The 24,239-nt window shown below is 41.8% G+C and overlaps 1 protein-coding gene across 10 annotated transcripts in view; it reads right to left on the bottom strand.

Moving 5' to 3' along the window:
- reln (reelin) overlaps positions 1-24,239 on the bottom strand; it is a 438,322-nt gene that overhangs the window by 178,207 nt on the left and 235,876 nt on the right. For all 10 annotated transcript variants that reach the window (XR_008301877.1, XM_026932718.3, XM_034305511.2 and 7 more), the window contains 4 exons: positions 6,949-7,086; positions 6,638-6,824; positions 6,304-6,509; positions 6,033-6,204 (listed from right to left, as the gene is read on the bottom strand). Coding sequence is in view for 9 of the 10 variants with exons in the window: in XM_026932718.3 (XP_026788519.2) it covers positions 6,033-6,204; positions 6,304-6,509; positions 6,638-6,824; positions 6,949-7,086 (703 nt within the window). In the remaining variant the exon portion in view is untranslated. The remainder of the gene's footprint in view (positions 1-6,032; positions 6,205-6,303; positions 6,510-6,637; positions 6,825-6,948; positions 7,087-24,239) is intronic.

The raw sequence follows: 24,239 nt of genomic DNA, 5'->3' as shown, positions 1-24,239 counted from the left end.
ACATGAGATGCAAATGAGAGACGAGTCAATAATCATATCAAAAGTATTTTTTTTCTTCTGAACATGATGTAACTGAAAGACTGAGTGACTACATAGAAACGTTAAATCCTAGCTACCTGTGGCCCTAGAACAGGGGTTCCCTAACTTTTTGGGCAAACAACCCCAAATGGACATGAATTTTCTGTGACCCAAAACTTTGACCACCGTACAGTTTTTAAATTTCAGATTTATAATTTAGGACTACTATAAATATTTGAATGTCTTATATGTTAGAAACATGTACATGTCACTGTAGTAACTAACATAAGTGATATCACTGACTTAACAGGTTAGAGGAAAGGTAAACTTGCATTTCTTGACTGACCTTTCCAAAAAGTCATGGAGTGTGTTTGAAATGATAACTATCTTTCTGCTGTCACATCTAGCTTCACACGATACATATGCAATAAAACACTATGGGGCATGTTATAGGAAATTGATCCATGCCTGGGTGATGTGCTGAGACTGGACGCAAGTCAAAAGTTTGTATTTGGTGTATGACTTTGCATGCAAGTTTTTTCTACCTACTACCTACTCATCTACCAATGAGATGCTATGGTGGGGTCTTAAGAAAGCTATGCATGAATGAATGCCCTCAAGCATGAATTGAAGCAATGTAATAAAGAAGAGTGGGCCAAAATTTCTCCCAAATGATGCAAGAGACTGATAAACTCTACAGAAACAGTTACTTCAAGTTATTACAGATAAAGGTGGATCTACATATCACTGAATTATAAGGTGTATTTTTCCCACCTGGTTTATGAATGTTGGTTTATTTGTAGGGAAAAATTAATATATTTTCAAATCTGTTGTGTTTGGCCTGGACCATGAGCCATGTCTGCTACCAAGTAATTAATTGGCCTAAAAAGTGACACAGATGGCTTTCTTGGATTCTTATGTGTATGCCACTGATGGACTGGTCATTTGGACTGGACTAGAAAGCTATTTAGTCTACAGAGTTTGAGTCAGATTTTACTCATAATCAGGATATAAATCTAGTAGCATACCATATATTCAATTCAATTAAATTCAATTTTATTTGTATAGAGCTTTTAACAAAGGACATTGTCACAAAGCAGCTTTACAGAAATAAATACATTCAGGATATAAATTCAAAATGTAAGAATTTATCCCTAATGAGCAAGCCAAAGGTGACAGTGGCAAGGAAAAACTCCCTGAGATGATATGAGGAAGAAACCTTGAGAGAAACCAGACTCAAAAGCATGGTACAGTTAAACACTCTGTATCGTGAAAGATATGTGGACGGAAAATCAACCTGAGTTGCTTATTAGTGGAAATCCAGCTAATTTGGTGGGCCAAATTGAGAATGGTGCCTGGTAAGGTGAAGGGAAAACCACTCAATGACTCTAACAGTATGCATCCACAGACCCATTAGTTGGTCCGACAACAGGGGATGTGGAACATTCTGAGCAGGTACACTATGGCCAAAAGTATGTTGATACCTGACCATCATATGTGTCTATATGTGCTTGTTAAACAAATCATTCCAAAGCTGGTCTTCCTTTGCTGCCATAAAAGCCTAACATCAACACATTTTCTCTCCCCCTTGTAAAATACAACACTTTAAAACGTTTCAAAAATTAGACTCAAAAACATCTTATCTGGGAAGCTATGTTTAGGATATCTCCAGAAATATTATTCCCAGCAGCATCAAATTTGGTAGACATAAGGACAAACTTGTTTTCTATCTAAATATATTGACAATATTATACATTTAAGAATTTGCACTATTTTGAAGTCCCCAGATGTTGTTTTTGACTCGCTGGTAGAATCATTAATAATTGTGTGAAATATGTTTAAAATATAGTCATGTTATGTTGCAAAATTTTGAATGGAGCCTAATGAATGAATCTCTGGAACTGTTTAACAGTGTGGGCCACTCATGACTTTTATCTTTTCTTCATCAATTGGTACCCTGCCATTGCCGATCACATAGGCTAGAAAAGCCATCATCTAATTTTTTTTTACAAACAAATTTACAAAAACACTGTATGTGTTCAGACAAAGTGGCACAGTGTATCAAAATGTAGTCAATGTACACTATTACCTGTTTGTCAGGCATGAGAGAATATTTGACGAATGCCTGGAAGACTGAGAGAGCATTAACCAGATCATATGGTATTACCTGCTATTTAGAGTGCCCCCTAGTGGTGTAAAAGTGAGTCTATTTGTCACTCTCTCTGATTTGGATAAGGTTGTAGGCACTTCTCAACTTCAATTTTATGAATATTTTGGAGTTTCTGAGTTGTTCCAGAGCAGTTGGGAGAAGAGGTAGTGGATATTTGTATTTCTTGGTGATTTGATTTAAACCTCGATAATCAATACAATGACACAGGCCTACCTGCTTTTTCTTAACAAAAAACTTGCTGAAGCAGGTGAGGTGGAGGTTTGAGAGTCCCTGTTTGAGAGTCTCTTGAACATATTCATCCATAGCTTGCATTTCTTCACCAGACAGAGGATAAATACAATTCCAGAGAGGAGTGGTGCCTTCTAGGGGTTCTATGGCATAGTCCTAGGCTTGGTGAGGAGGATGATGGTGATCAATTTACATTCTGTAAGTTTCCAATCAATGGTAGGGTTATTTGAGTGTAACCAGGGGAGCCCAAGAATTATTTTGTAAGAAGCTGATGTGATGATGAATAGGGAACTCTCTACCCTGTGCAGAGCACCTACACTGAGGTTTAAAGGAGGAGTAATATGATAAATGAGTTTCTCCCCAATGGGTCTGCCATCCAGGGCATGGGCTTGGAAAAGTGTTACGAGAGGGGTAGCAAGGATCGTTAGTTGGTCTGTTACAGTTTTGGAAATGAGGTTTGCAGCTGCTCAAGAGACTAGGAGGGCTAGGACACAAAGAAAATGATCTTCAGAAATATTTTACTTCCTGTAGATGGTGCACAGATCAGGTTTATTCCAGTTGTTGGAGGCAGTGAGGGTGCAGAAGTGGACAGAATAGTCTGAAGCATCGCACAATCCCTGATTCAGCTGAAATAATCTTTCTCTGCTTTCCTTTCCCTCAGATGAATGGTTGAAAACAGCAAAGTGACATGAAGTTGTCATATAACTCAACTTCTTCGCTCTAGAATATTTCTGTGTACAGCCTCTTAGCATGCAGTACTTCATGTCAGAACTTGAGCTACTTGGGGTTTCTTTTGCTTTCTGTTACAGTTCCATTAAATTAAGTTATTTTTATAACTTGCTCTTTTGTTTAATACCCAGAAAAGAATATTTAAGTAACATACCTGAAATAATATTCTAAAGTCTGGGATCCAGTCAATCTGTTTACCTTATACAGTATACTGTATGTATAGTTGAATATGCTCATATCTGGATAAATTTAAACATGCAGACAACATGGAAGGACAATGCAACTTAGAATATAACATGACCATACTTTTTCAAGCACACAATTTTTCATGATTCTACTAGTGAGTCAACATCAACCTGTAGGTACATCAAAATGGCACATCTTTTTAAAACTTGTAATTTTGTCAATATCAATTCAATTGCTTGCTCAGACCTCAAATTGTAGTTTAAGCACTGTGACTTTTAGCATCTGTGTCTATTAAAGTGGGTTCTGTAAGCCTGTAATATCACAGACATTTGGAAATTTTGCACTTTTTTGAGGACCCCATAAGAATAAGTTGCCTTCTGTGGTGACTTCTAAGCATTTCAGCAGATAGAGAGTTTTCTTGTTTGCCAAATTTCTTGTGGACGGGAATAATATTTCTGGAGATATTAAATGTGGCTTGCCAGATAATACGTTTTTAATTACAAAATATTACATACAGTCCAAATTGCATTTGTTGTTAAAAAGGATAAACCAAGATGAAGAACAGATTTCTGTCCATGAAAGAAAAGCAAGCCATTTTGAAGTTGAGAAAAGAGGGAAAAATCAGAGCCATTGCACAAGCATTGGGCATAGCCAATACAGCAATTTAGAATATCCTGAAAAAGAAAGAAACCAGTGGTGTACTAACCACTAAAATTTCCTTAAAATGCAACAATGAATTGTTTACCAGTGTCTATATTATTCATTAATCATGGTGGAAATCAATGAAATTAAAGAATAATGCTTATTGGACAACAGGCTTTTAAAATTTTGAGTCCAGACCGCAAGCACAGCTTCACAGGGAGTGAATGGTAGTGTGGGTGGGTGAGTTTTGCACAGAAAAAAACTTCTCAATGTTTATTGGATAGTGTGCTCTGTGCATCTGGATGCACAGCTTCTCCTTATGATGATTGATAGAACTCTCAAAGGGGCAGATCTCGTAACCTGCTGCCAATCGCTGAAACTTTAAAGAACATGAATGACATCTCAAACCATCACCAGTTGGAATCACTTGGAGTTGAGGTAGTGGTGTAATGTGTAAATATTGTAAATAAACTGTAACTATAAAGTTCTGTTTGATTAGTTGCATTCATTTCTGAAATGTGTTGTTCTAGGTAGCTAGCTGTCACTTCTTTCTTCTTGTAAGAGTTAAGTTTTAAAATGTTTTTTCCTAATTTTGCTTCATTCTAGAAATAAATACTTGAAGTTAACAAAATTATCAGCCAATAGAACAAGACTATTTCAAGCTTAAATTTAGTAAAGAAAAAAGAAATAGGTTTAATAATCTCATTGGGTGCATTGGGTTCCACTCTTGTCAGCAAAGAAGAAGAATCTGCAACTCTGGGCTGCAGAGTTTTCCTTTGTGCAGGCAATGCCTTCATGCAGCCAATGTCTGAATTCGCTGGAAGCTGAAGAGGGGCACAAAATATGTGCCTCAGAGTTTACCGTTCTATGGATGCAGTTTCTGTTTTGGACAGACCCCAAGATGACTGTTCAGCAATGCTGATGCCAACATGGTGTTCTAACCTGGGAGATTTAGACCCTGATTCTGAGTCAAATGACTGATACACTCTGTAATTGTAGGCCAATTAATAACTAATAATTAATAACTTGGCCAAAGACATGACCCATCTTAATTTGATGAGTATGGATCTCAGATGGTAAATCTCTCTTGTTCCAAATGGATGGAGAAATTTGGCACCCACAGTCAACCTTGGACAACCTAATTGTGTTTGGGCCCTCTGAATGAATCACCTGGCAATACAATAAAAACTCCTAAATGCTAGAGCCCCTAATACATTAGCGTTGTATGCCATAGGTTGAAATTGTTCTGTAAATGGTTTACATCTCATTGCCTGGATCCAGTACACTGTTCAATAATTTTTTTTCTCAGAGACTGCTAGATATCTAGACAACCCCATCTAAATCAATGGAGTATCTGGGAGCCATTGCACAACATCACAGCAATCTCTCTGTGGACTATAAACTGTTGATATCCTTTCTGAAATGAGTTGAGACGACTTCACACACCACAATCCCCCGAAAGACTGGAGTGGGTTCTACGTGAGTAATCATGAAAACTGCCTTTTTGGTAGATCATCTGATGAAAAAGAATGACTCTGGGGTGGTCTTAAGCCCATGGTTTCTTCCCAAAGTCATTTCACCCAATTTTCTATATCAATTATTATTATTATTATTATTATTATTATTATTATTATTATTATAGCATTTTAATATCTAAGAATGTTCTCTTTCATTCTTAGAAAATCCTTTGAAAAATCCAGTCCATCTCTACATTTACAACCGAATCTACTTGTGGGAAAATAATATTACTGACAAATCTGTAGAGAATTATACACCCAAGAGGAACCATTTCTCTGAGATTCTGGTCCATGTTACCATGATTCTCCCATTCTACCACATCCCAAAGGTGCTCTCCTGGATTCAGTTTGAGATGACATGTGCTTTGTAGCCCAACTGCCTCAAGGTTGTATGTGTGGTTATTATTGTTAAAGATTGGCTATTTACCATAGTTACCATTACAGAGTTACCACAGCCTTCCACTCAGTTCAAACCAATATACACATATAAAATGTATAATTTTTTTCCTTTACCTTGTTCTTCTATCATGTGTCTAGTTTACCTGTGGAAGAGTAGGATTAGCCATTGGAATGACATGTTTCTCCCTCTCAGAGAGAATGATGACATCATCAATAGCCCATTGGTCATAACCCTCACCCGAATGAAGGGGTTGCCACCAGCGGAACTGCGTACATGGCGTCTTAGCAGCCAGCGGTAGCTCATAATGGACAAACCTGTTGCCGCAGAATGTAAGAAAGACAGGGAAAAATGATCTAGTGCAAAAGAACATTACTGTAACTAATACTGTGAATTTTAAAGCACTCTCTTCTCACCGAGGCTTGGTAAAGTCAGTGAAGTACAGTTCTGCGATTAGACCCCAGCTAATGCCACCATTGTTACTATACTGTAGAAGCACTCCTTCCTCCCTGCTGTCAGGTTGGTTACACTCCACCCAGTCACCACCCACACGCAAGTAGAATTGCACAAACTCTGCCCATTCTGTGTCCAGGTTCAAGCTGACTAGCTGTCTTGGTCCAGCCTTTTCAAAAATCAAAAATGGTTTTAAAGCCAACTTTTAAATTATTTTAACATAGCTTTTACAGTTGACACTTTACATAACAACTAACTATTTTATCTGAATATTACTTGTGAACATTCATTACACACCTTGCTAAAATATAAAGAAGATCCAGATGATACAACACCACAACCCTGGTCAGGGGTCATCACCTCTCCACCAATAACCTCCTGCCATGTGGTCCTTAGTGCTTCCAGGGACTCAAAGTCTGACAGGACACTGGAGGACAGCGGTGAGGTAGGCTGGCAATCTGTACCAGAAAAGCCATCATCACACCTGAGGAAAACGTGAGAGAGGGAGAAAGTACTTTTTAAGGCCTTTACAACAGCACTTCAATTTGCATTTATTGTTTAACTGTCTATATATATATATAATCTTAAGACATCATACAAAGACTGACCTACAGTGACCATGGTCACACCAGCCATGTCCATAGCACATTAGGGGACACTGTTGCCCAATGTAGATATTGTCTAAGGCCCACTCATCTTGCTCACCATAGAAGTTTTGGATCCAGCGAAATCGTGTGGCACTAGACCTGAAGACAAACAAAAATCAAAGAGTGGCAAATAAATGAACCAGAAAATGGCAAACAGCATGGTTTCAGAGGCTAATCAACGCTATCATGTTAGAATAAAATCAAACTACACCACGGTCGTGGATGTAAAAATGTGCAAAAGGTGTAAAACTGCAATTGCTAAATGGTTGAATTTGTCAGTGTTATGTAAGTAATTGGATCATTACATGTTAATGAAGTTTTAAACCTCTGTGCATTTTCGTATAGAGTGTGTGGGGTCCATTGGGCCCCATAATTTTTGCAAGTTTTTTTTAACTTTAAAAAAAATCACACAACAATTGAGTGAAGTAATATAAAACAAATGATAATTATTTATTATTACAATGTATAACATTGAGATAATTTGATAAAAAACTGCTTATTAAATTTTTCTTATCATTCAGTTTCAGTCTCATGTACTATAATAATTATACTACAAACTTAAAATCTAGAATTGAAAGTGCACCCTGTGCTCCTCCTTGGAGCCTGCTGTGTTCGGTGTTAAAGGTTCTAAGTCTCCCTTGTTAACTTCATAAATACAGAGTGACAAAAAAATTAACCATCAAAATTTGTGTTGTGATTCATACTTACATTATCAATAGTCAAACAATAAATTTTAGGCATTACTAAGCACTGAGTACATAATGCTAGCTAACTAATGTAAAGAAAGTAAATAACTGAAAAACAGAGACAAAAACTTAAAGGAATGAGTGTGTTTACAAGTGACTAGTGAGTCCTGCTTGCTAAAATCATTAGTAATAATGAAAAATTTACACAAATTTTGTATTCATGAAAACCTGGTAAATTTGTAGCCTACTCCTGCTCCTGAGCATGTGTAAATTTACTCATAAGAAGATTAACTAATATAAACCTTGATTTGATCGACTTCAATCATATAATTTGCATGAATTACTGCACTTTTATATACAGATTATACTGTCAAGTTTAAATTATTTATTTTTATTAGGTTTACAGCATTTAGCAGATGCCCTTATCCAAAATGAGTTACAGAAGCTTTGGAGTATCTATCAAAAACACATCCTCTTGCTAGTTCACTTGGACAAGGATTAAGAAGAAGGCAGCAGGGGTTTGGATGAGTGTCAGCTGTGGACAGAGAGGAGGTTGATCAAACTGGATAAACACGAGCCCAGAGCATGGGGAGACATTAGAGAGGCAGGGGAGAAAAAGTGAGATGAGAATCAAGTCTGGGGTGCTGGTACCGGGAGATAAGAGGGGAGAAGAGAGAGAGCGAGAAAGACCAGGGATGCCCAGATGAGGAACCACCACCAAATGATCCTCCACCAGCTGCATGGCTTCATCCAGGGATGTGGGCCGGTGGCACTGGACCTACTCAGCCGTTCCTGTTGGGAGTCGAGCAACGAATTGCTCCTGTACCACCTGCTTGATCATCTGTTCTGCATACTGCTCCTCTCCCATCAACCACCGGCGACAGAAGTCCCTCAGCTGCTATCCACAGATGAAGGGGTGGCCGACCTCGGAGTGCTGTAGTGACCAGAAGTGTCAGCAGTGCTCCTCAGGTGTCTGGCTGACTCACTGCAGGACCGCCCTCTTGATACTGGAATACTCCAGCTGTGTCCATGGCAGCAGCTCCTGGGTGGCAAGCTTTGACCCCTGATAACAAGGGGAGGAGTCCCAGAGCCCATTCCTCCTCCGGCCATTTCCATGCAGGTGCAGCACTCTTGAAGAGCTCCAGGAAGGCCTCCGGACCATCCGTGGAGGCCACCTTGGTTAGCATCACAGGTGGCATGGTGGCAGGGGACACAGCTGGAGATATGCTGGGCTGCAGCAGCTTCTGGAGAGCCCCCCGGCTCTCGGCCTGCTCCTGCACGAGGGCTTCAAAGCACAGCTCCTGCTCATTGAGCAGGATGATGAGCTCTTGGTGTTCGGTTTGGTGGAGGAGGGCAAGAGATTTGACGATGTTGCCGAGTGGGGAAGCTTCCATGGCATAGAAGTCTTCCGTGATCCTGGGTTTTGGCACCACTGTAAAACGCCAGTGTGTGAGAGTGTGGAGGAAGACTCGGTAGGCCGGAGGAACTTTAGCCGAGCTGTGGGCTCACATTTATTCATTCCCCACATTTCAGTGCACTTTCAAAAAACTCAACAACAGAAGCAACAACAGAAGACAGGTCTGTCCCGGACTCACAGCTTTCATTCCGTCAGGTTCAAGTGCATGCACTTTGGCATGTGTATGTGTGTGTGTGTGTGTGTGTGTGTGTGTGTGTGTGTGCGCGCGCATGTCTTGCAAGCTTTGTCAAGTGGTATCACACTCACTCTCTCTCTCGCCAGTTACGGGAGTCACTGAAAGCACAAAGAGACACAAATAAGTAGACTGGCGGTAATAAGACACAGGTGAGAATCATCATGCATTACTTGCTGGTTCAACCCGCCTCCTCTCCGTCCACAGCTGATGCTTGACCATGTCCCCGCTGGCACATAGTCATTTTATATTATTTCCATTAATGAACAACCCTTGATTGATCACTTCGTGCTCACATCTGTCTGTGCACTTAAACTTTTATGGAGTTTTGTGGGAATCACTACATGCAAATGAGCTGTGCCATGCATGACTTGGTAATTTATTGTTAATTCATGAGTCCTTCTTTATGCATTTACCATATGGTTTAGTTTTGGCTGACATATATTCCATCATATTGAATTTTCTGAAAAACTTACTTTTTCCAACTCATTGTTCACCTGATCAGCATGAAATAGCAAATGTATCATGTAGAGAGTTTGATGACAAAAACCCAACCAATGAAATTTTAGTCAATGAAATTCAATGAAATTTTAGCCTATTGCAAGTATGTAGTAAAAAAGCGGTAAGCCTCTGAGTACAAACTATAAACTTTAGTAGTAAAATAGTAAAAGTATTGGAGAGTCCATCACAAAGCCCTGACCTGAATCCCATAGAAAAAGCATGTCTGAGCAAGGAGGCCCACAAAACCTGACTCAGATACACCAGTTCTGTCAGGAGGAATGGGCAGAAATATTGTAAGAAGCATGTGGAAGTCTACCCTCAGCATCTGATTCAAGTACAAGCAATTAAAAGGCAATGCCACCAAATACTAATCAAGTGTATGTAACCTTTTTGAAGATCAGCAATGCCAAATGTGACAAATCCTTGGTTTTGTATTCAAAAATATGAATACCATCCCCCAGTGGCCGATTTGCAAAAACTGCACCTGGTTGTAGTGGGTCACTATCCGAACCTATGATAGTTCAGTGTTAACCCTGCCAAATGTCTGCTGATTGGCTGATCAAATAGCTAATTATAGATTCCAGTCTCATCATCAAATACCCAATTATGGATTAGCACAGAGATGCTGCATACAAAATTCCAGCTCAATCGGAGAGAAACAGTCATCTGACCTTAGCTCTGCCCCTATGTATGACCACACCCAAAACTTAGCATATGACCTCAGAATTTTGGCTTGTATATGCCTTTCAAGTTCCGTGCAAATCACTGGAAGCTATCATGATTTACAGCTGTTTGAGCAAATTAGATAAATTAGTAAATTAATTGGAATTGATTGACGTGTGGCGCCATATTGTTTACAAATCTCAAGATGTTTTTGATAATTATTGAGTTTCAAAAAAAGAAAAAAGAATTTTGAGAGTAGGACGTATGGTCCTCGAGATATAGATAGAGAATCAGGAAGAAGAAATATAGCTGCAAGCCACAATCTGTGAGGTCCAAAAAGTCCTAGAAAATATAATCCTCAGTAGCCAGTTCTTGCCAATACATAGAACAATAGAGAGAGCATACATGAACATACCCATCAAGTTTTGTGACAATAGCTCAATGCTAGTTGTGGGAAATACCAGCTGAAACTGATTGGCTGAAGATGGCCATGCTTTTTAAGCAATTAGGATATCATTAAAAATCTACTTACAGATTAGCTGCACCCTACCCAATTTCAGCTCAATCGGACTTGCAGTTCCTGAGAAACAGTTATCTGGTCTGCTCCTGTGTATGACCACATGCCAAATTTTCCCAGTGACCTCCAACTCCAATTTTCATGTGAATCCATGCAAGCAATCACGAGTTACAGCTGTTTAAGAAAATTTGGCTCTGCCTCAATGTGTGGCAGCTATGTTCTTTATAAAGGTTACTTTGAACCTGCCTAATCCATTCTGATGCCCTACTTCTGGTTGGAGTTCTCATCACCTGAAAACCACTCACTGCAGCTGAGGATGGCCCCACTTTAGGACAGCCTAAAATCAATGAGGGTGGTTCAATGATATATTAATGCGTGCGACTTTTTTTTTTAGCCGGGCAGTGTATAATCTTATAATTCACAATTATTAAAACTGCCCATGACCTTTTGAACCTGCTCAAACTGTTATCATGATTGTTCTTTCTCTTCATTCCCTAGAAAGGGCAGATAGTTAGTCATGTAAGGAATTTATTATTTGCCAAACAAGAAGTTGTAATTATTGGAAGCTGTAAGGAATTTATTATCTGCCAAACAAGAAGTTGGTCCAAGTACAAAGTGGTGGAACCCTATTGTTTTTGTTCATGTTTTCTTATTCATATTCTTTTCATTCTATAAAATGAATGCTGCAGACCAAACTGTATGTTTTAGAGGCAAAATATGTTTGGGAGCGGAGCACGCAAAGTCGGCTCTCGAGGGAGCCGACTGCCGGCATTGCATGCGTTTGCCGTTGTGTGTGCTTCGCTCCCGGAAGGCTCTCTTTGAGAAGGGAGCCTTCACCAGCGTTGCTGGCCCAACTTCTGCCGAGGCAGAGCAGCGGCCACACTCATGGGGATTGCAAATGGATTTGGTGGAGGGAATGGAGACGGGCGAGCCCCTATCTTCTTCCTCACCCACCAGATCCACTGCCCGCTCTCTGGTATCGGAAGCCCGCTCCGTGGCTTGACGCTCCTCCTGTCTTCCTCCGAGGAGATTGACGTGGAGGGTGTCGATGAGGATTCACCCCCTCAATCTTCCCAGTATGAGGAGCTGTTGGAGGTGGCTACTCGTGCTGTGGCCCAACTGGCCCGCCGAAAAACAGGCTGAACCGCAGGAAAGCAGGCTGGGTGAACGCTTTCTGTGGAGTAGGCCGCCACCTTCACTTTGGAGCCTACCTTTCTTCCCTGACCTCCACACCGAGGTGTCGAGGTCGTGGGGGAGGCCTTTCTTGGCCTGTATCTTCAGTCCCGTCTCCAGTCATTATGCTAATGTGGCGGGGCTGAGTGAGCATGCCCCGGGTTGAACAGATGCTGGCTAGCTATCTGTCCCCTGGCAAGGCATCATCCCTGAAGGCTGCGGAATTGCCCTCCAAGCCACTGTGGACCACCTCAGCGCTGGTGGTAAAGGGGTACACGGCAGCAGGCCAGGCTGGCGCTTGCCTGCACACCATGGGGGTGTTGCAGGCCTACCAAGCCAATCTGCTGGAATATTTGGCAGCATGGAAACTTCTGCCAAATGTGTCTCAATGGGTCCTGCATGCTGTAGAGAGAGGCTACCGAATCCAATCCGGTTCTCTACCACCTCATTTCTGTGGGATTCTTCTGGTGGGCCCCGAGCAGGCTCTGGTAATACAACAAGAAGTAAACACTCTCCCGGGGAGGGAGGCCATCAACGTGGTCCCTCCTCACGACAGAGAGTCCGGGTTCTACAGACGGTACTTCATCATTCCAATGAAGGATGGAGGTTTGCGTCCCATTTTAGAATTGCATCATTTGAACCACTCAGTCATGCCACTGAAGTTCAGGATGCTTACAATCAAACAGGTCGTGAAGTCAGAGGACTGGTTTGTTACGATCTATCTAAAAGATGCATATTTCCATATCTCCATCCTTCCCCAAGACAGGAAGTTCCTGAGGTTTGCTTTCGGGGGCGAAGCTTACCAATATTGGGTTTTTCCGTTCGGCCTGGCACTCTCACACCGCACTTTCACAAAGCGTGTGGAAGCTGCTCTGGCTCCTCTGCGGCTCTAGGGCATCCGCATACTGAATTATATCGATGATTGGTTGATATTAGCTCAATCGGAGCAGGCGGTGGTTCGGGAGCCCAACCACCAGAGGCTTAACTGTATGGACGCATACGTCCACAGAGCTGGCCTGTGGAGAAAGGCGGACCAATTGTTTGTGTGCTATGGTCCCCCTAAGAGAGGTCTCCCTGCTACTAAGCAGACCCTCAGCCGGTGGATCGTGGATGACTGGCCTATGAGTCCTCTGATCTTCCCTCGCCTTTGGGAGTCAAGGCTCATTCCACTAGAAGTGTGGCGGCCTCCAAGGCCTTTCTGGCAGGTGTCCCCATGCAGGGCATCTTCAACGCTGTGGGTTGGTCCATGTATCTGACTTTTGTCAGGTTCTATGGCCGCGACATGCAAGCCACCCCAGGCTGTTTTGTTCTCTCGCCCTAGCTGTGCTCTTCCACACTGGGCAGGGATTTGTAAGTCTGGTGGCGTAGGCATACTCGTTCCTATAGCGTTTCGATGCAGCTCGAGTTCCTGAAGGGGAATGTCTCCAGGTTACATATGTAACCGGGGTTTCCTGAGGGAACGAGACGCTGCGTCTCAATGCCATACTTCCAGCATCCCTGCGAGTGCTCACTTCATTCTCGAAGCTGCCGCTTTATCCACCGCACAAGCTTTTAAGCTTCCTGGTTGCTACATCACCCAGCCCGTGATGTCTCACCCATCCATTGGACTGATTACACACGTGATTCAGAGCGTGGTCATGTTGAAGGCGTTCCCATAGCATTTCGACGCAGCGTCTCATTCCCTCGGGGAACCACGGTTACATACGTAACCTGGAGACGTTTTTTTTTCTTTAGTACAACATTTTGTTACACAAACTGCATGCCATACAGTCACATATTTTTCCCTATTCTTGGCCTCAGCTAGGCCCCGCCAATAAGGTCATGAGGGATTTTTATAATTTGCATAATATGCCAAACATAATTTTGTGAACTAGTCATAGGATGTCTAAAAAGATTAGACTGTGGCAGAGTTAAGTTCAAATACTTATTTCTCAGGAACTGAAAGTACAATTTGCTGAAATTCAGGATGCTGCATTGTTCTGTCAATTTGTAACTGAATTTTTAATAATTACTAGATTTCTTCAAAAACACGAAAACATGTCTGCCTTCATCCAATCAGATTTCACCAGGCATTTTAAATAATTTTGTATGTTCATTTGTGGTCTCTTTGTTGTTCTATGTAACTTGGTGGGGGGGAGGGTACTTGGACCCCACAGATTACTGCTTGCTACTATATTTAGGGGTGCAAGCTCAAAGTGCTGGAACCCTATTGATTTTGTTTAGAATTTTTAGGAGTCCAAGCACTGAAGGTGAAGGAACCCTATTGTAATTGTTAGGATTTTTCTTTCTTTCTTCCTTTCTTCTTTATTATTATTATTATTATTATTATTATTAGGGGTCCAAGCAACAATGGGGCTGGAAACCTATTGTTTTGTTAGGATTTTTCAGGGTCCAAGCATGGGGTCCAAGGTGCTGGAACTCTATTGTTTTTGTTAATATTTTTTAGGGGACCATAAGTGCTGGAACCCTAGCCCAAGCACTAAATATGCTGGAACTCTACTGTTTTTATTAATGTTTTTATTATTTTTCTTATTATTAGGGGTCCAAGCATGAAGTGCGAGAACCCTATTGATTTTTTTCCTTCTTCTTCTTATTATTATTATGGGGCCAAATGAGATGAGCCTGATCAGCCTAATGGTGTCGCTATTTCAAAGCATTTTACATTTTGCTTCATATTTTGAATACCCTAAATTCTACATCTGTAGGGTGCTATTCATGTTTTTTCACATAAAAGCAAGCATATCTTTTGTAAATAAGTGGTAAAGTGTATTGTATTGTATTTACTTCTTAAATCACTTTGTCAAAGCTTTGTCAAAGCTTTGCCACTCCCTAAAAAACTTGCCTTTTGGACCATTTAGCTCCATCCACTCACAAATTTTAGATAATTTGCTTAAAATGCAAAACCTACTTTTGAGAACATGTCCTAGGTTCACAGTTTTACTCAGCAGAGTGTGAAACTCAATTTTACTCAGCAGAGTGTAAAACTCAATAAATATAAAAAACATTTTGATATTTGTAACCAATATGGTCACCACATGACAATCAATTCTAATGAGGTGGAGCCCAATTTATTTAAAACAGCTATAAGACAGGGTTATCATTGACATATATTAAGAAAAGTTAGAGGCACGTAAAGCAGAGATGGAGCTTAGGATAGCTGCAGGCAAGATGGAACTTGAGATAGACCAGGAAGTTCAATTATGGCAGTTGGACTTGGAAGCGATGAAGACCACTTAGACTGCTGCCCACTCTGCTAACCTGTCTTCCACTCCTCTGCCACTGTCCTCTCCACCTGTACCTTCTGCAAGACCTGTCCTTATGCCTCATTCTGCTCGTGCTGCCACTACCACTTTTGACACTGGTAAGAACATTATGTTGGTTCCCCATTTCCGGGAAACTGAGGTGGACACTTATTTTAGTGTATTTGAGAGGTTAGCTATAGCTTTAAATTGCCCTAAAGATGTCTGGTCTTTCTTGCTCCAGTGTAAGTTAGCAGGAAAAGCTCAGGAAGTGTGCTCTTCGTTATCCTTGCAGGATGTGTTCAAACAGACCAAGGTAGAACCTCCTTTACTGACTGATCGACCATCTAAGACAGTTCAGCCTAGTTGGTCAAATTCCCCTTCTAGCTCCTCAGTATGTTTCTATTGCTATAAGCCTGGCCATGCAATTGCAAATTGTGCAATTTTAAAAAAGCAAACAGGAAAAGCAAGAGCAAAGCCCCAGTCAGTCTCAGAGCATTGCTTTAGTTAAAACTCTTGCTCCTGCTCCTGTTTCTGTTAGGCGTGATAATGCTAAAGAGTCACTTGATTCCAGTTACCAGACATTTGTAACATATGGTGCTGTTAGGTAAAGAGCAGATCCCAGTCCCTGTTAAAATCCTGATATTTAGAGTAGCAGTATGTCAGTCTTTACCTGCGAAAGGCATTATGTTCATTCTGGGGAATGACATAGCTGGAGGTAAAGTTCTTCCAGTCTTAGAAGTTCTGGATAGCCCTGCTGACTGTCCCTTACTGGATGAACTCTCATGTGACCACCCCACAGCCTTTTCACAAATGGTCTCCTCGCAGTGATGTACATTTTAGACAGTGTTTTTCAGCTTGTGGTACCTTCTGTTTACAGGCAACATGTACTTCAGGTAGCCATGATCACCCTTGGTCAGGGCACTTAGGCATCAGGAAAACTTATTCTCACATTCTTGAACATGTCTTTTGGCCTGCTCTTAGGAAAGATGCAGTGCAATACTGTTGGTTTTGCCATGTTTGTCAGTGTACTGGAAAGCCAAACCAAGTCATTCCTCCAGCTCCCCTTTGCCCTATCCCTATACTTGGGGAGCCCTTCAACCATGTCCTTATTGACATTGCTGGCCCTCTGCCTAGAACCAACGTGGGAATCAATACTTACTAACAATAATGTGTGCAACTACTCATTTTCCAGAAGCTGTTCCCTTATGCAGAATTACTACTCCTGTTGGGGTTAAAGCACTTATAAAATTTTTCACCACTTTTGGTTTGCCTAAGGTTGTTCAGACTGATCGAGGAAATAACTTTTTATCCAAGTTGTTTCTACATAGCTCACCTGGTGTCCAGTCCTTATCACCCTGAGTCTCAAGGTGCCCTGGAGAGATTTCACCAGTCTTTGCTTCAGACATACTGCCTAGACACTGAGAAAGACTGGGATGAAGGTGTCCAAGAATCACTTGGATTTAGTTCTGCAGAACTTGTTTTTGGTTATTCAGTTCAAGGTCCTCTGAAAGCTCCGAGAGATTCTTAGTAGATGGTAGTAAACAGCATAATGTTTTAGACTATGCGAGCACTTTTGTAAGCATCATCACAAAGCCTGCACCTTAGCCCATGATGCCCTATGGGGTGTCCCAAACTCGAATGAAGCAGTTTTGACAGGAAAACAGTTCCCAGGAAATTCCATCCTGGTGATCAAGTAATAATTTTATTTCCGATTCCTGGTTCATCTCTGTCTGCCAAATTTTCTGGTCAATATCTAGTCAAGAAAAAAACTTAGTGGCGCTGACTGTTATCTGTACTCCTAGACATGTCTGTCATATTAACATGCTAAAAGCTTATCATACTTGGGAAGACCTCTCTGGTTCTGTATCCAATAATGTGCAATAATAAAGTCTTTTCTGTTGGGTTGATGGCTGTACCTGATAGCAGTGATGAGCATACTGTTGAGGATTCAGATGGGTTAATGCTACAACATTTGCCTCAAAACTTTTGCAGACTTTCAAATTCTGAAATGTTGTCCAACCTTTCTTCCATCCTAGGTCATTTGCCTGACCACCAGAAAGCAGATGTTGAAAGTCTTATTTGTAAGTTCCCTAGCATTTTCCAAGATGTTCCTTCCCACACAACAGTCTTGCAACATGAAGTACAAGTTACCACAACTACACCCATTAAACAGTGTGCTTACTGTATCAGTGCATCTAAGTAAGCATTCATGAAAGAAGTAAAACATTTGTTGGAGCATGGTTTAGCCAAATACAGTTGTACCCCATGGAGATCACCTTATTTACTGGTCCCTAAGGCTGATTACTCATATAAGCTGTGTACTAAGTACAGGAATGTTAATGCTGTTACAGTCCATTATTCATATCCTTTGGCTAGGATAGAAGACTGTATAGACAATGTTAGTTCAGCTAGTTTTGTGTCAAATTTGGATTTGCCTAAGGGTTATTGGCAGGTCCCACTGACCACCTGTGCATTGAAATTTCTGCTTTGGTCACACCTGACAGTTTCCTGCAATACACAGTTATGTCATTTGGACTTCAAAATACTCCCGCAACCTTCCAGCAACTAGTTAACATTGTGTTGTCAGATGTTTCAAACTGCTCAGCTTAGTGTAAATGACAAGGTTATCTAAATACGGAGTGGCCCATTCATTTGCATGTGCTAGAGATGGTTTTTGAAAGACTAGAACAAGCATCCCTGACACTAAACTTGGTGTGAGTTCGCTCACGGTATTAACTAGTGTTACCCACTTTTGCCTACCTTGGCAAGCAAGTAGGTCATGAACAGGTACATTCAGGAGGTGCTAATGTAACTGCCATTTTAAATTTCTCTACGCCATCAATTCACCATAAGTTATGACTATTTCTGGGTATGGCAGGGTACTACTGCAGTTTCTGTAATAAATTTTCTACAGTTGTTTCTTCCCTCACATCTTTGCTTAGCCTATCCAAACCCTTTGTTTGGAGTCTAGAATGCTAACATCTAGATTACCATCTGGGGCTGTACTTGCAGCCCCAGATTTTTCCAGGCCTTTTAAACTTGAAGCTGACACTAGTGCAGTAGGGGCTGGAGCTGTTTTGCTGCAAGAGGATGCATGTGGACTTGACTAGCCTGTGAGTTATTTTTCAAGCAGATTTAATAAGCACCAGGTAAAATACTATATACTATAGAACAGGAAGCTCTACCGTTGCTATTAGCTATACAGTTCATTGAAGTCTTTGTTGGTTCCTTTTGTTGGTTCCCTATCTATCATTGTGTACACAGATCATAACCCACTGGTATTTTTTGTCCCATATGTACAATCAAAGGCTCTCGAAATGGTCCCTACCAGTACAAAATTATTACATAGAAATAAAGCACAAGAAAGGTTCTGAAAATGTTGCTGAACTTTCACATGTCTAAGATGAACAGAAGAGTTTGTATGGTAACCTTATGTTGTATTTGCATTTTTCTTTTCTTCCCCAAATGTTTGTTCTTTGGCGAGGGTGTTATGTGTCAGTGTGTTTGCATTTGTGTGCTCCCTCTCTGCTCCTTTTTCCACTGTTTGCTCTTCTGTCTCTGGCTGTCCTCCTATAGGTGGATCCCTGTGGCAATCAGCATTAACTGGGTGACAGGATTTGACCAATGGGAAGGCAAGAACCCAGCCAAAAGTAGCAGAGCTATCAGTTTAAAAGCAGCACATTGAAGCCCTTGTGTCAGCCACTTGGCTCACTGTTAGCCTGTTGGCCTGTTACTCAATTGTTTTGATTGTGGGTTTGTTTGTGTTTTGTTCTCCCTTTCACCCTTATACTAGCTCCCTTGGTTTGAGAACAGGTAAGAATGTCTGTGCACCTACATCCCATCATGTAGGTTGTTTTGAATGTTTAGATGCACTAGGTTAGAGGGCAGGTGGCACCCCTTGTATTTCTTGCTAGCTGAGCCTATTGTAGTTAATTAGTTTTTGTTTGCTGTTTTTGGCAGTCAGATTAGCTCCTTTAAATACAGCCTAGTGTAGTTGATTTTTGCTCTGTTCATTCCTTTGGCACCATCCACATTCTCTCTTCTAGATGAGACTAGACATTGACAATTCCCTGTCATTGTCATTTGTTCAAGGTTGTCCTGCTCCTAGTGTCTGTAAATGCCAGTCCTTTCTTTTGTGATGGAAATAAACACTATAACCATAACTCCAACCTCCTGTCCCACTCATATCCACCATCACTATTATCCAACCAACCTACAATCTTAAATTGTTATCATTTGCACTCACCCCAGGTCTAGCCTTCTTAAAAATTATCCAAAATATCCAAAATAAAATAAGTCACATCAAACTGAAATTTGGTATTCTGTGGCTGAAAGCACACAAATTTACATTTTGGACTATTTAACTCCTGCTCACTCCAATTTAAGATAATTTGCATAACATGCAAAATCTACTTTTCTTCTCTCCTCCTAGGTCTTTAGCCAAATCAGCAAAAAAAAATTATTTGGAACAATGTAAACCTTAAAAGGTATCCAAAACATTTCGAAATTTACAAACAAGATGGCCACCACCCTTCAATGAATTCTAAGAATGCTGAGCCTAATTGTGACCCTCTCTTGTGTTTGCATGGGAATGAGGACACGAGAGGCAGGCTTGGGACAGCTCCAAAAGGCCTTTATTGTTGCTTTTCTTTCTGGCTGCGCTTTACAGCATTTTCTGTCTTACAGACTCACCCCAAGACACACCAACATAAATGCACACAATACAGTTTAGCTCAGCTCTCTTGTGTATCTCTCATCTCCCTCCTTTATCTCCTTGCCACCGCTCACTTAAACATGGAGCCCTCTTTAGTCAATCATCCACAGGTGCAGGCTCATCCTTACCACTCATGCTCCTGATTCCCCCATATATTCACAAACCGGCGCTCAATCATGCCCCCGCCACCACATACCCCCACAGCCCAATTCAGGCCAGGGTGCAGTCCAGCCTGCAGCTGACTCCCCCCTGCAGAGACGGGAAATCCACCACGGCCAACTGTGCCCCCGCCCTACAGGGCATCTTGAACATAAATGATTGAAGTGCCAAATACCAATGAGTGAGCCGCGTGTTGTCATCATGCAGTGGAGCCACTGGAGTAGGGCATGGTCCGAACAGAGGGCAAAGGCTCATCCCAGCAGATAGAATCAGAGGGTGAGGACCACTCACTTAATGGCCAGACACTCTTTACTGATCGTGCGGTATTTGCTTTCCCACACTGAGAGCTTGCGACTGATATACAGTCCTCCAACTCCACCACTTGAGACAAACACCCCCAGCCCTCATTATGATATATCAATCTGCAAAACAAAGGGGAGAGAGAAATCAGGAGAATGTAAGAGTAGTCAGCCACAAAGTGCAGCTTTTACCCAAATAAAAGCCCACTGGCACGGCTCTCTTCACTGGCCTGCATCTGGTACTCCCTTTTCAGTGAAATTGGTCAGCTGGTGACATCTCTATAATTTGGCACAAACCTACGATAATAGCCACCTAGCCCCAGAAACTGTGGCACCTCCTTTCTGGCCTTGGGCCATGGCAATCACTGCAGTTTTATCAATTTGGGGATGCACCTGCCCATAGCCCAAGTAGAAACCCAGATACTATACTTCCACCCATCCAGTTGCACACTTCTTTGGGTTTGCCATGAGTCCTGCCCATCTCAAGGATCTAAGGATAGCCCTCAGTTGTTGAACATCCCACATAGGCAGCATGTGTGTGGAGGATTCTGTACATGAGTTGTTGGAACATGGCTGGGGCTCAGAATAACCTGAAGGGAAGATGACAAATTGGTGCAAACCAAACAGAGTGGAAAATGCTGTTTTCTCCGTAGACATTGGAATGAAGGGGATCTCTTCAATCCCTTAATCAAATCCAGTGTTTAGTAGGGAGGCATGCCTAACCAATTGAGCAGTTTGTCAATGCATGGCACTGAATACGCATCAAATTTATACACTGTGTTGACTTTCCTAAAATCCACACAGAACCAGACTGACCCATCTGCCTTGGGAACCAGGACCACAGGGCTGGACCAGTCACTGTAGGATTCCTTGATTACATCCATATCGAGCATGGCTGTGAGCTCTTCCTGTACCACTTGTTTTTTGTGTTCGGGCAAATGGTAGGGGTGGCTGCGTAACACTACCCCACGGGTGTCTCAATGTGGTGTTTTGTAAGATTAGGGTGACCAGGTAGAGGCAAGAACATGTCGGAAAATCCCCACAAAAGGTGGAGGAGCAGAGCCCTCCCTACCCTCTGTGTCTCCCTGACATGGAACTGACATCGATGAACCTGGCATCACCTCCCCAGCCAACATTGCTCATATCCCACATCTGGCTTAGCTACTGCAGGACCCATCCACAAACATCTCTTTAACAATATATGAAACCCTGGCCAATTCATCAACAGATGACTGAGGCGAGGACTAACCTCTGCCTCCGCGCTATGCTATTGTATAGCATAAATAAATTGTGATGGGCACCAGTGGACTTTCGTGAATGTCCCCGTGCACGCATCTCACCTTCACCCTTCATGGTCTATTCAATGTCATGCCTTGAATCAGGCCTTGGTAGATTAAGGTTTGATTACAACCCGAATCCACCAATGCATGATATGTACACCCTTGTATACTCACAGGTATTCTGTACCTCCCTGCTTGATCAGGGGAAGCCTGTGGCACATCAGGGAGACCAGGGCTCCCTCTCCAATGACTGAACACTGATCCTGGAAATGCCCAGGCTCCCCGCAGCACCAGCATGACTGCCCAGGACTTACCGCGCACCTATGTGTCCCTGAGTGTCCACCTGTGGAGGGAGAGAAAGAGTGTGAGAATGAGAAAATGAAGTAGAGAGTTTAGGAGGGTTAGACAGGGCTGAGAGGGGGGTTAGGAGAAAGGTGGGATCAAGGAATGGGTTTAGGGTGAAAGGAATCCCATTTCTGATGAGCAGATTTGAAGAAAGAGCAGGGAGTAGATGAAGGAAAAAGGGGGCTGCTTGCCCCAAATATGTCACAACTGGTCCTCAGCCAGTTGAACCACCTCCTCCAGCGATGCTGGCTGGTAGCACTGTGCACATTCCATCCAGCAGTCTGGCGACGAGCTGCTCCAGTACCATGCGCAACTCAAGGAGGGTCTGGAGTTGAGTCCAGTGGATGTCAGCGAGGGTTTGGATGATTCTTGGTGAGGGCTTAGGGCTCCATGGCAACCTATCTTCCTTGCTGGTTTCTGCAACCAGTGTGACACCCTAATCTGTTATGTGGGAATGAAGACATTAGAGGCAGGCTTGCAACAACTCAAAAGGGCTTTTATTGTCGCTTTTCTTCCTGGCTGTGTTTTTTAGCAATTTTGTCTAACAGTTTCACCCCGAGACACACCAACATAAACACACACAGTACAATACCATTCAGCTCAGCTTAGCTCTCTTGTTTGGCTCTCGTCTCTCCTTTATCTCCTCGCTGCTGTTCACTGAAACACAGATCCTTCATTAGTCAATCAGCCACAGGTACAGGCTCACCTTTACCACTCACGCTCCTTCATTCACAAACCAGTGCTTGATTACGCCCCCGTTCCCACACTAATTTACTCAGACAGCTATAACTCATAAGCGGTTAGGTGCATTTGCACGAAATTTGAAAGGCATGTACAGGACAAGATTCTGAGTTCATCTACAAAGTCTGGGGTGTGGACATACAAAGCAGGTGGCACTATGGTCAGATAGCTCTTACTCAGGAACCATAAGTCCAATTGAGCTAATATTTTGTATGATGAATCTGTGTTAATGTGTAAGTGGATTTTTGATAATGAATTTATTGCTTGAAAAACATGACCAGCATTGGCTAATTAGTGTTCAGCAGGCATTTGACTGGATTACCATTGATGTGTCATCACGAAACTTGAATGGTAAGTTTGGGTCAGAAGCCACTACTCAATCAAATTGGTCAGTGGTGGGCACTATTCATCTTTGTGCACACAAAAACAAGCATACATGTATCTCTTGGGAAATAAAGTGTACAATGAAATTTCTTCTTTAGGTTAAGGCATTTGCTCACACTCTAAAAAAAAAGCTTTTTGGAACCTTTAGCTCCACCCACATAAAATTTGTGATAACTTGCATAATATGCGAAACCTACTTTTCTGGAATAGTCCTAGGATTTTTGGTCTTTCTTCACATTTGTGGTGCCAAACAACTCAGCAGATTGTGAAGCTCAATAATTATATAATTTAATAATTAAATAATGATTGGTGATATGGATTTTAACCAAATTTAAAGACATGTTCAATACAGAGATGTGAGGATGTCTGCAATGATTGGCATACGGTCAATGATTGGGGGCAGTCCTAGTAGCTGTTTCTCAGGAACCAAAAGTCCAACTGAGCTGAAATTTGGTGTGCTGCTTCGAATTGTCAATCAGCAAGCATTGAGCAAAACCTGATATGTATGTTCATCTATGGTTTCTTTATTGTTCTTTTTCTTCCTCTTTGTCTTTTTTGGCAAGAACTGGCCACTGACCACAGGGGGTGTGGAGTGCTTGGACCCCAAAGGTGCTAGAACACTTTGTAATTCTTAGGATTTTTCTTCCTCTTCTTATTTCCTGCCTTAAAACAAATCATGCAGACCAAACTGTCAGTACTACAGACATGAAACTTGGTCAACAGGTAGTACTTTCTCCCTCTACTCAGGCAAGAGAGACTACTAGGCCAGATAGATAGATAGATAGATAGATAGATAGATAGATAGATAGACTTTATTGATCCCGTGAGGGAAATTCTTGTGTTACAGCAGCATGGTCAGTAGCAAGATACAACATGTACACATACAAAATATGAAATAC

Source organism: Pangasianodon hypophthalmus, chromosome 6, assembly GCF_027358585.1.
Source record: "Pangasianodon hypophthalmus isolate fPanHyp1 chromosome 6, fPanHyp1.pri, whole genome shotgun sequence".
Lineage (NCBI taxonomy): Eukaryota > Metazoa > Chordata > Actinopteri > Siluriformes > Pangasiidae > Pangasianodon > Pangasianodon hypophthalmus.
The sequence above is the reverse complement of the archived record's forward strand: the minus strand, read 5'-3'. Positions and strand labels throughout refer to the sequence as shown.